The 11,070-nt window shown below is 38.8% G+C and overlaps 2 protein-coding genes and 1 non-coding gene across 12 annotated transcripts; 2 read left to right on the forward strand and 1 right to left on the reverse strand.

Moving 5' to 3' along the window:
* Positions 1 to 347: 347 nt before the first annotated feature.
* LOC140776382 (DNA repair protein RAD51 homolog 4) lies at positions 348 to 6,320 on the reverse strand. Of its 10 annotated transcripts, none has more exons than XM_073120066.1 (10): positions 6,022 to 6,310; positions 5,594 to 5,686; positions 5,385 to 5,500; positions 5,184 to 5,265; positions 4,898 to 5,032; positions 4,610 to 4,723; positions 4,434 to 4,524; positions 2,870 to 2,940; positions 2,181 to 2,330; positions 348 to 1,278 (listed from the first exon to the last, which is right to left on the reverse strand). In XM_073120066.1, exons 2-10 carry the CDS (start codon positions 5,594 to 5,596, stop codon positions 1,240 to 1,242), a joined length of 801 nt encoding a protein of 266 aa, XP_072976167.1. In that variant the 5' UTR covers positions 5,597 to 5,686; positions 6,022 to 6,310; the 3' UTR covers positions 348 to 1,239. The 10 variants fall into 10 exon arrangements, with proteins under 10 accessions (XP_072976167.1, XP_072976171.1, XP_072976169.1 ...); XM_073120070.1 differs by having other exon boundaries at positions 5,385 to 5,509; positions 6,022 to 6,309; XM_073120068.1 differs by having other exon boundaries at positions 6,165 to 6,301.
* Positions 6,321 to 6,446: 126 nt separating this feature from the next.
* LOC140776860 (U12 minor spliceosomal RNA) lies at positions 6,447 to 6,601 on the forward strand. The gene has a single exon (XR_012106959.1). It is a non-coding gene; the product is annotated as a U12 minor spliceosomal RNA (small nuclear RNA).
* A 1,149-nt stretch (positions 6,602 to 7,750) lies between these two features.
* LOC140776291 (actin-7-like) lies at positions 7,751 to 10,661 on the forward strand. The gene is made up of 5 exons (XM_073119951.1): positions 7,751 to 7,908; positions 8,851 to 8,921; positions 9,019 to 9,412; positions 9,494 to 10,107; positions 10,201 to 10,661. The coding sequence occupies exons 2-5, from the start codon at positions 8,862 to 8,864 to the stop codon at positions 10,264 to 10,266; spliced, it is 1,134 nt and encodes a 377-aa protein (XP_072976052.1). The 5' UTR covers positions 7,751 to 7,908; positions 8,851 to 8,861; the 3' UTR covers positions 10,267 to 10,661.
* Positions 10,662 to 11,070: the final 409 nt, after the last annotated feature.

Raw genomic sequence — 11,070 nt, forward strand, 5'->3', positions numbered from 1 at the left:
TGAGTTGCCCTCCCTCGACTTTCGAGTTGTATGAAGATTACGGAGTTTTAAATCACAGCAATAGAACCTAAAAGACAAATAAGAAAAATAAAGAAAAAATAGAACATTCCCTTTGCTAAAAGACAAGGAATTGGATCCAAGCTCAACTCCCCCCCATTGGTATTACGAGTTCTACTGTCTTCACTCTTCAGCACATAAGAATGGCAAGGTAAAGAATTACAGCACAGCCTGCAAAGACATCTACTAATAGCGAGCAAAATAGCATAGTTATGGATCGTTGCCAAGTCTCTCTCAACCCATCACCATATTTTGGCTGCTATTGTGACCCTGCAATTTGTCTCGAAATTTCGAGAATAATATTTGATGTTATAGGTCCATTGGAAATACATGTTAGGCGCAAGTGTCTATAAACAGCACGTGGAAATAAAGAAAGAGATGTAACGAGGTTTCCAACTCAAAACCAACCTCTCATAAAGACTTGCTAATTCTTGGTAACATATAATATTAACCATTCCATCTAAAAGTTTTAAGAAAAAAGACAGGACTACTGCAGAGAGACTTCACTATGTCCAATTTGGACAGCTTGGTGATTAAGCAGCAGAGGCTGAGAGGCTGAGTCACCTGACTGCCCTAACATTATCATGTCAGAAATAAAGGACCACATCCCACACTATTTTCTTTGTGCTGTGACAGAAGATTTCCAAGTTTTACATGTGAAGCATTGCTAAAGTATCAGTGTCAATCACTAACACTCTCACCTTACATGGCAGGTTCGAATTGGGCTGCTGCAATCTACCGGCCAATAGCTGACAACCTTGGATAACAAAAAGAATAAAACATCCATTGAAAACAAAAAAGAATATGACCCACCTGGAGACAGTGCCAAATGATCCTCAGCTGGCATTCAGCTTTTGCTGGAAAATACTCTCTCCAAGGTTTTTGTTTTGTGCACTAAGCTTTGCACCCATAAGATTTGGTACAGTAATCTAAAGACAAGAATTCCGACAAACCTGTAGCACTGGCCCATAGCGGATTATTGTCCTTCAAATGAACAACAGCTACAGAAAAAACAACAGCTACAGAAGCAAAAGTGCCATGTTTTCAAACAAAAAATAAAGGGACCAGCTAGCCATCTTGCATGAGATATTTCCTCATCGCATGATATATGCACCAACCCAGATCATCCGCTGTCTTTGCTTCAGCCTTCCTCATTTTACCCATATCAGCTCTTCGGCAGTCTCAATTGTGGATCACAATCTTCGAGGTATGACCAGAAGCCTGTGATAAAGAAGATGGCATCAAAAATTTGGAACTGAAGTAACAGACAGGCGTAACAACTGCTTTATTCTATCAATACATATGTATTGTCTTATATCTTTTCTGCATGCAATTAAAATGACCATTTTCTTGATAAAAGATTGTCATATCTCCCAAGAGATAAGTAATCGGTTGAACAAGCTCCATAAGCATTGTTACAGATGGTTGATCTTTAGCCATATACTCATCGATTGTGATAGTCATCTAGATGGATTGACCAGCCCTAACCACATAATAAAGCTACACGTGATGAACTGTTATTTTAAGTTGACGTGACGGTGCTCAACACCGTATTGGAATGTTCAAACAAGGAATGCAGAAGTCATTTAGGAATATTCCAGCTGCAAGCAAATAATATAGAACTTAGAGAAGCAATAAACACCAAGGTCTTGTGAAAGTTAGAGGATTGTTTGAAGTGAAACAACAACCAGGTGTACAAAAGCCTAAAGAAAGTTAGAATCTATGATAATAATACATAAATTGTGGGTACAAAACATACTGTACTTTATGGAGGCATAAATGACTTCACTATGTAAATTACTGAATAACCTCCAAATCTGTTTTTTAATTCAGCCCCAGGAACAGTTGCTTAGTACCATTCTATAGCCATAAGCATTTCATAATAGCTCCTTAATTCTTTTGTGACAGCTAATGACATGTAACGACAGTACTACAGCATCTGCATTGCACTGAGTGGAAATCAGAACTCAGTCACAAGTGATGTGATGCCACGACAGAATGTAAGTAGCTATACATACAACTGTGAATGACTGCATTCATATGGTGCTTTGTTTATCCTTCTTTGTTAGGTTAAAGAATGCCATGTTAGGGGTTAATTCGAACTGATGGCTGTAAAGAAGTACCATTAATGTGTGCTTTAGTATGGTTGCTGTACAAAAATTGCTCCCCTGGTCACGAGAAATAACTAGGCGTATATGTGGAATAGTCTTCCAACTCTCACCAAGAGCAGGCTTTAGCAATCCTCCCTCTCCACTGACCATATGATTGGTCACCTGAGTAGACAACAGAATTCATAGACATTACTGATTGATTTAGTGCTGTTCCGGGTATAACTAAGTAGGAAGCTGCAGAAGATCTTAAACAGAAAAAATGCATGGCCAATGATGTGGTGTGGAGAAAAAGAAAACCTTCTGCTTGTTGCTCACTCTTGGAACTTTCAATAGCAGTAAGACCTCAGGAAACCACAGTGATTTGCCAACATGATCCAATGAGGAACCTCTTTTAGGTTAATTATGATTTTTGAATAAGGCTAAGCCGACTTATCAGTGTATTCTTTGTGATATATAGAGAATCAACATTTCCTTCAGGTAATGAAACTTACAAAGCAAACTTCTGCTAGCAACCATATGCATTTCAATGAACTTTATTTGGAAGCTGTAGGAATCAGAATACTATTTAGTAAAATCTTTTTTTAACTGAACAGTGGTATACCTAATAGGGAACTTCTGCAGAATGTTGGAATAATATGCAGCAGAAAAAGCAAGCATTCATGCAATATCAGGCTTCAAGTTCTGCACTTCAACTAACTTACCAGGACAGATAGATTGTAGTCATTTGCTAATCTCTTTAAAACAATTCCAGCAGACACCATCAAGAACCGTCCTGTGGTTTCGTTCAAGAAAACATAGAGGAGATTAATTGAAATTCACATGCAATGCTGCAAAGCACTTGTCTCATCGTAACAAAAAGCGAAGAATCTATATATATATACAACATTTAAATTTTGACATCCACCAATCTTGCCATTCCTCCCCTTCTTATTCTTGCGATTTTCATATTCTATCTAAAGGGGCAGATGAACCAAATGCTAAAAATTTTGCCTTCAAATAGTTTGTGTTGCTGTAAATTGCTATAGCAACAACTGTTCTGCAATCCCACCATGTTCTAAAATTTTGCATTTGAGTAAGTGTTGCGCCTTCATAGAACATTTCAATGAGAACAAAGGCTATTTGACAAATAGTGAATAACCAACTAAATCAATTCACCACCCACAAAACCAGGCTCAACTTCTAACAAATTCCGACCTCACAAACTTCATGTTTGAAGATAAAAGCATGGAATTGGAATTGGAATTTGTGCATATTAGGTCTGCACCATGTTGTCAAAACACATAGGAAGCTTTAGGCAACCAACTTCTTAGAGTTCCAAGGAAATGCCTATGAATCTAAGTAGCTGCCCAAAGGTTGAAAATGCTCAGAAGTCCATTTATGCCTATACTGGTATTGTTACTTACATCATTCCAACGGTAGGCATTCTCATGAAAGTATAACTGTTATGACTAATTATATCTACTGTAATCAAGAATCTATGGATACCTTAATCTCACACAAGATCCTTATGAAAAGACAGGAGATTCATAATCTATAAACCTCTAAAAGCAACATTTCCCACTCCCAACTTCTGTAATTTGGATAGGTACTCCTCACATAATGGAAGTACCTATCTGGGAATAACATTAGGCGTATCTTCATTGTTTATAACATTATAATTGATTAAACTTGGATAGCTTTAAGATATAGGATCTTTTGAGTTTTGACTTGTGAAACATTTAATGGGTATTATAACACAAAATGCCAAACATAATAATGTTATTGCCTGAATTGCATGTGGGGCGTAAGTGCCTATACTGTGTGATCGCAAAAGAACCCAATAGGTCATCTAGGTGCTTAGGTGGTTGCTTGTGACAACATTGGGGCATATGTTATTCAGGTTATATTGAGAATCAAGCTAATCATATTAAACATGGCACTGGCCTTGACTAGAGTACCTTATGAAGATGCACCAAATACCACTTATGCATCTTTTTGAAAGAAAGCACCATTTAGATATCTTTCAATTTCCCTGATGGATGAGATATCAAGAGCTACAAGTTCCTGCAATGAAAGAGTAAGGAATAGGGATCCATGAAATTTAGTCCCTTGACTTGACATTCAAACTTCAAAGCAGCAGTCTTTGACCCCATTATATCACCCCAAAACCATGCAAGCTCACTAATCAGTATTTACCCACATAATTATCAGCTTAGATAAGTACGGCTGACAGACAAAAGTTTTTTCCTTAAAAAGATTTTACAATTAGCGCAGAGAGGTGTCTACCTTCTGAACTCTTCCCTCCAAGCGTTGGGCCTATTAGAGATGAGATTGAGTCGATAATAAGGAGGCATATCTTACCGCCTCCAATATTTACCTGCACAATTAAAACAAAAACTCAGAGAGGGGCAGAAAATAAAGATCTATAAAAGTACAATTAACCACTTTTGTTGAATAAAAACCTTATGTTTCAAGGTTAATTCTAGTTGATGTAGTACATCCAAAAGAGCGAATATGTCAAATATTGACTGACATAGTATGTTGCTCATGATTCTCTCAAGCCTTCTTTCTTGTGCCTAGGAGTTAAAAAAAAAAATCAATTACAAAAAGAAAAATGACAGGTAACTAAAAGTAGTGGATCATCTCGACATTTTCATGTGATTTACAAAATTAAAAGTAACATAGAACTATTCTTAACAATATGCCTAGCATATTGGGAAAGAATATAGGCTGGGGAAAGAGGAATTTACATCTTTAACCAAGGAGGCAGGAAGTTGATTAACAATGCATGCGATGCGATTTGGGGAAAAGGAATTACAAGTATCCAAGAACATAACAACACCTAAATGCTTGTCTGCAATGTGTGAAGCAGAATATAAGCAAACCTGCATTCCACATAAGAGGGACAATAAGTTTAAAAGAATAGTGAATAATACCCAATCTATATTAGCTGGAAAAAATGGATGTCAAGAGGCACTTATATGAATTTGCAAAAACATGTAGAGTTCATGGAGTCAAAGTTATGGCCATTCTTACTTGTGTTTTACCAGAAGATGATGGCCCAGCTATTTCTGTCAACTGACCCTGACGCAATCCACCTCCAAGAAGTCTATCAAGCCTGATAGATCAAGAAGTTATAAGGATAAACCATGTTCTTTCAGCAAATGCAACCAACTGCAATATAAGCTATTATTGCATTGATGTTCCACTTGAGGGAACAAATTACATTCAAGGTACCCTTCAAATCCAGTGGGAAGAAGATGCTTATTCTCATTAATATCCTGGAGCAATTCAACACCCGTCAACCACCGCTGATGCCAATTGTCCATCAATGTTACAGCTTGAGTGGCCTCCTATCGTTACTTCACGAGTTAGTTGGATGTCTGGCATCCATATAAATAGAAATAAAAATGAAAATGAAAACACAAGTAGGCAAAAGGATAAACCATTCAAATCTGGCTCCAGTATCCGAAAAGTAGACAAGAAAACAAACAAGCAAATGGACATCAATGCATCATCATCTTCTTCTTCAAGCTTCCCTTTAAATAAATGGTTAGTCAGAGTACAACTCATGATGAGGTAGCTCCAAAAAGGATTGACGATTAGCCGGAAGGTCAATCTACCAGAATTGGTATCCGATTCCTCAGAAAGGAAAAGTGAAAGAGAGATGGACTTTGTAAGTCTATAATGCAAGTTAGTAGGTAAAATTATCTTTTGGTTGCAATTAAGCTCCTGCAGCATAGGATCAATCCTCCAGAGATACCTCCAGAGATACAATATGCATCACAATATCACATACCACGCCACCAAGTGTTTGCAATAATGAGGCAGAGAGCAACTAAATCCGCGAACTACCACAAAAGTGTGTATTTACCTGCCACCTAACAGAGGCACACATTTATACGGATCTAATATTCACCATTCCTGTCTACTCTTGGTCCAAGTGTGAAGTGAGTATCAAACTGAAATCAGATACGGAATGACAGAGGCGAGAGTAGACAGTAGAGAAACCCTAACCCCCTCTTTGCCAGTGGAGAGCTCGTCGTCGTCCATCATGAGCTCCACCGAGCTGTCTGAATCGCGGGAACGGCGGCGAGGGCTCGGTGAGGCGCAAGACCTAATTTGGTTCTTGGTTTGGTGGATTACCGCGGACCTAATTACATCGGGTTTGGACCAAGTTGTTATCCATGTCATGTCACGTGCCGTGCGTGTGTGTTCTATTAGTCCCACATCGACTGGAGAGAAAAATGTGAAGCGGTATCGCTCCTTTATAAGGGCACTAGGATGCAGCCATAAAACTTGCCTTAAACTAATGAGTAAGGAAAACAAAGCGGGCGGTGGGAGCTGCTCGCCGCGCTGAATCAAAAGCTATGCGCATGAATTTATGGAGGGGTTATAGGCTGGCCAAACGCTGACACTGCTTACTTTGCAGGACTCGTTTGAGCGGGCCTCCCAACCACCTATATTTAATCCCAAATTTATATTTATACAACTCAATTAATGCTTGTAATCGATTAATAATATGATTGGTAGTTTACGTTTACTCGGATTTAATTATCTACTTTGTAGCAAAATTTTTGGTAATTATTAAATATTCTTGAAATTAAAGAACAATAACCTTTTTAAAAGGAGTAAAGGTAATTTTGGTATTAAGTCCCAATCATCCTCCGTATTTATATTTTACCAAATGAACACTTTTCTTCCCCATGACTATGATTATGGTTACGTAGGACGATGGCCAACCATTTACCCTCTCGGCCTGGCTAGAAAGCTCGCTCAACCGGTTCGAAGGCCTGCCTATTGCCCTGCCCATCTATTGGCCCACCCGTAAGCTTGCCTATTTTTTAATTGCAATTATATTAATCTAATGATTTTATCTATAAACATTGATTAATACTATTAGATTTTCAATAATAGAGCCGAACAATTGGATGTGGCTCTGTCAGAAATTTTTAGTACAGGTTTAGACTATTCTAGCTCGGCTTGAACGTATCATAGTTCAACTCACTTGTGAGTAAGGTGACGAACATAGTGCCTAACCCGATTGATCCGGTTTGAACCGAGTTTGGCTCACCTGATAATTATGTCTAAATATAATAAAAATAAATAAAGATAACTCTCAAGTCATGGATGATAGGATTTCTCCTTATTTAAATACTATTATGATATTTAAAAATGTAATGAAGTTTGACCTTCTTGTGTTCGGAAAAAGATCTTTATTTGGTCGAATATTTAGCATGTGCAATTATAGAATTGGATAATCCAGATTTGCGACATGCGTCTTTTGTTTTTGAATCATTTAGGCTCTAACAGGGCAGTGAGCACTAAATCCCACTGGACATAATATTTCTATTAAATATTTATTAAATTTTTAGTTTGACTCATTTATAACCTTACATGAGGTTCTATTTTGCAAGGCTTAAAAACTTCCAAATGTAGATAGAGCCCAATCAATATCATTATTTTATAAATATTAGACTCTTACCTTTGCTATGTATACAAAATCCTAGTCATCGACGTCAATCACTGAGCTGGTTTAGTCGAATCAAAGCTATTTAAATTTGGACGGTGATGAAGCCCTCCAATATTCTCTGATCAATCTTCGATCTCCACTCGCTCTCTCACCGTATAAAGAGACGCATCACTCCCATCTCTTCCTCGCCATTTCTCGGTTTCGGCGAAAGCGCTTGCTTGCTTTTCCCCTTCTAAGCTCTCGGCAAGGGAGGACGAACTCGCGCGTTGGTCTCTTCTTTCGATCGAGGTAACCGAAATCGTCTGTTTTCTCAAGTAGATCTGCTCGCTCCCTTCGTGGATCTGATCGATTTCGATGTTTTCTGCTCCGATCTAGAAGTATGTGAGTTGGGGATGCGGTGATGGCATCTTTTAAACAATCGTAGGCTTGATCTTTAGATCTTGGGTTGTTAGGGCTCGATCTGCGAGTTTTAAGCTGTGTTAATAGAGATTTGATCGAGTGATCCGTTTTTCGTGCATTAACTCTTTGCTTCCCTCGGGATCGATGCTGATCTAAGTTGTAGGGCTTGTTTTCAGGCGTGATGGAAGTAATCTGATGTTCTTATTGTAAGATCTGTATTCCTAAGGCCTGAATCGTTCCTTCTTTTGTTCGTGCGTTAAAATTTGTCCTCGTGAAGAATGTAAACTAGAGGAAAAGTAAGTGATCCGTGATCGAATCTTCTAATTTTAGAATTTAATTTGATGTTGCGTCTTTTGAGACAGTATGATTCGTTTAAGTGTTGCCTTGGGTTGATCCGTGACAACTCCCTTTCGTAGTTTCGTTAGCTTATCTCTAGAACTGGAGAACTTGATACTGAAAACTTCAAGCTAATGTACTAGCATTTCATTCTCAGTTTATATTTGGTCTTTGGGAGATTTGGCACTACACATTATCTTTTGATACAACAAGGATTGTCTATAAAGTAGTTTGTTAATGCCTATTTTGCCTGGGCTTCGTCCATTAAGAATATCAAGACATAATCTCACTGCATGAGTTAGCTTGTTTATGAAGATCACATACTCCATAGCTATTGTCAATTATTTGTTGGAAAATGATACTAATGCATATCTTTCAGTACTCTTCTTTCCAAGACCTATAGCTATGACTAACTAGACATAGAAAAGATGAAACTTAAGTTGAATTAATGAGCTGATAGAAAGTTGCATAATCTTATTCACCTCAATGCTTCAGATCCATAAGAAATGGCCGATGGTGAGGATATCCAGCCCCTTGTTTGCGACAATGGAACTGGAATGGTCAAGGTTAGTGCACCATTCTTGATCAATTTTATTTCTTAACCAAGCTTTTCTTGTATGACTCTCAATTAATGTACATCTTTATGTTGGCCGCCTCAAATAGGCTGGATTTGCTGGTGATGATGCACCTAGGGCTGTGTTCCCCAGCATTGTAGGCCGACCTCGCCACACGGGTGTTATGGTCGGCATGGGCCAAAAGGATGCTTATGTTGGTGATGAAGCCCAGTCAAAGAGAGGTATCCTCACTCTCAAATATCCTATCGAGCATGGAATTGTTAGTAACTGGGATGACATGGAAAAAATCTGGCATCACACTTTCTACAATGAGCTTCGTGTTGCTCCAGAGGAACACCCTGTGCTCCTCACTGAGGCCCCCCTCAACCCGAAGGCAAACAGAGAAAAAATGACCCAGATCATGTTTGAGACTTTCAATGTGCCTGCTATGTATGTTGCAATTCAGGCAGTTCTTTCCCTCTATGCTAGTGGTCGTACAACTGGTAAATTTCAGTTACCGTCTCTTTCTTAATGTAATGATCCATCTTAATTTGTCCAACTGAAGTTCTCTTGTTAATGTGCAGGTATTGTGCTTGATTCTGGTGATGGTGTAAGCCACACTGTTCCTATTTATGAAGGATATGCCCTACCTCATGCCATCCTTCGTTTGGATCTTGCTGGTCGTGATCTCACGGATTCCCTAATGAAGATCCTTACAGAAAGAGGCTATTCCTTCACCACAACTGCTGAACGGGAAATTGTTAGGGACATTAAGGAGAAGCTTGCCTACGTTGCCCTGGATTTTGAGCAAGAGCTTGAGACTGCCAAGACCAGTTCTGCTGTTGAGAAAAGCTATGAACTCCCTGACGGGCAAGTTATTACAATTGGAGCTGAGAGATTCAGGTGCCCAGAGGTCCTCTTCCAACCATCATTGATTGGCATGGAAGCTGCTGGAATTCATGAGACAACATACAACTCCATTATGAAGTGTGACGTCGATATCAGGAAAGATCTATATGGTAACATCGTTCTAAGTGGTGGTTCGACGATGTTCCCCGGTATTGCTGATCGTATGAGCAAGGAAATAACAGCTCTTGCCCCCAGCAGCATGAAGATTAAGGTGGTTGCCCCACCTGAAAGGAAATACAGTGTCTGGATTGGTGGTTCCATCCTCGCTTCCCTCAGTACTTTCCAACAGGTGATACATTTTTTGCAAATTCACATTCTTGGCCAATATTTCGAACAATATTATCTTGGTTTTGACTAGCTCTTGCATATATTTTACTTGCAGATGTGGATCTCCAAGGGAGAATATGATGAATCTGGTCCATCCATCGTCCACAGGAAATGCTTCTGAGCTTTCGAGTGTGGTATATTATTCTCCCTCTATCATGCAGTTTATTTGTATCGCTGTAGTCTCAGTTTGGTTGAAAGTCAGTTTGCTGAAGATGTCGGATTTCCTCTTGAGATGCCTATGTACTCTTGGTTGGTAATAACCTTTTTTTCTTCTTCTTCCTGTTAGATGATGTTTTGAGATTTCGTTGCATTAGGGTTTTCAGAGTCTTCAGTGACGGTTTTTTCACGTCTACTGCTTGGTTATTGAACTTCTCAGTTTGCAAATTGTGACATGATGTCCATTTGATGTGTACTTAAATTATTGTATGGGATTATTATTGTAAGTCTAAACTTTGCGGAAACGGATCTTAGCCTGTCCTCTGGTGATGGTCTTATTTTTATCACCCTTCTGGTTAATGCGTGTCTGCTACCCTTCTAGTTATTGTTTGATTAATTTAAGTGGATCACATCTAGTTTCAAGCAGGAAACAGCAACTACGCGGTGACAATCGTTACCTTCGAACCAACAGTTGCAGATGTGACATCTTTTGAATTGAAATACCGAGACAAATAATTTTCCCATTGATACGTAAGTCCCCCCCCAATAGTCTAAAAGTTGCAAAAATTACTAAGGGGGAAAATTGCAGAATAGAAGTTGCAAATATTACAACGAAAGCAAGCTCAAAGTACATTCCTCTCTAAGGAAATCCTTAATGGACGACAACCAAAAGTGATGCTGTTGATTGTCCAGCTGCTCAGACTGATCCCTGCGACCAGGAAATGAGGTGGAATATTCCTAGTTCTAAAAATTACAGAATAGTTCTCCA

This window comes from Typha angustifolia, chromosome 14 (assembly GCF_048772165.1).
Source record: "Typha angustifolia cultivar Huaian chromosome 14, ASM4877216v1, whole genome shotgun sequence".
Classification (NCBI taxonomy): domain Eukaryota; kingdom Viridiplantae; phylum Streptophyta; class Magnoliopsida; order Poales; family Typhaceae; genus Typha; species Typha angustifolia.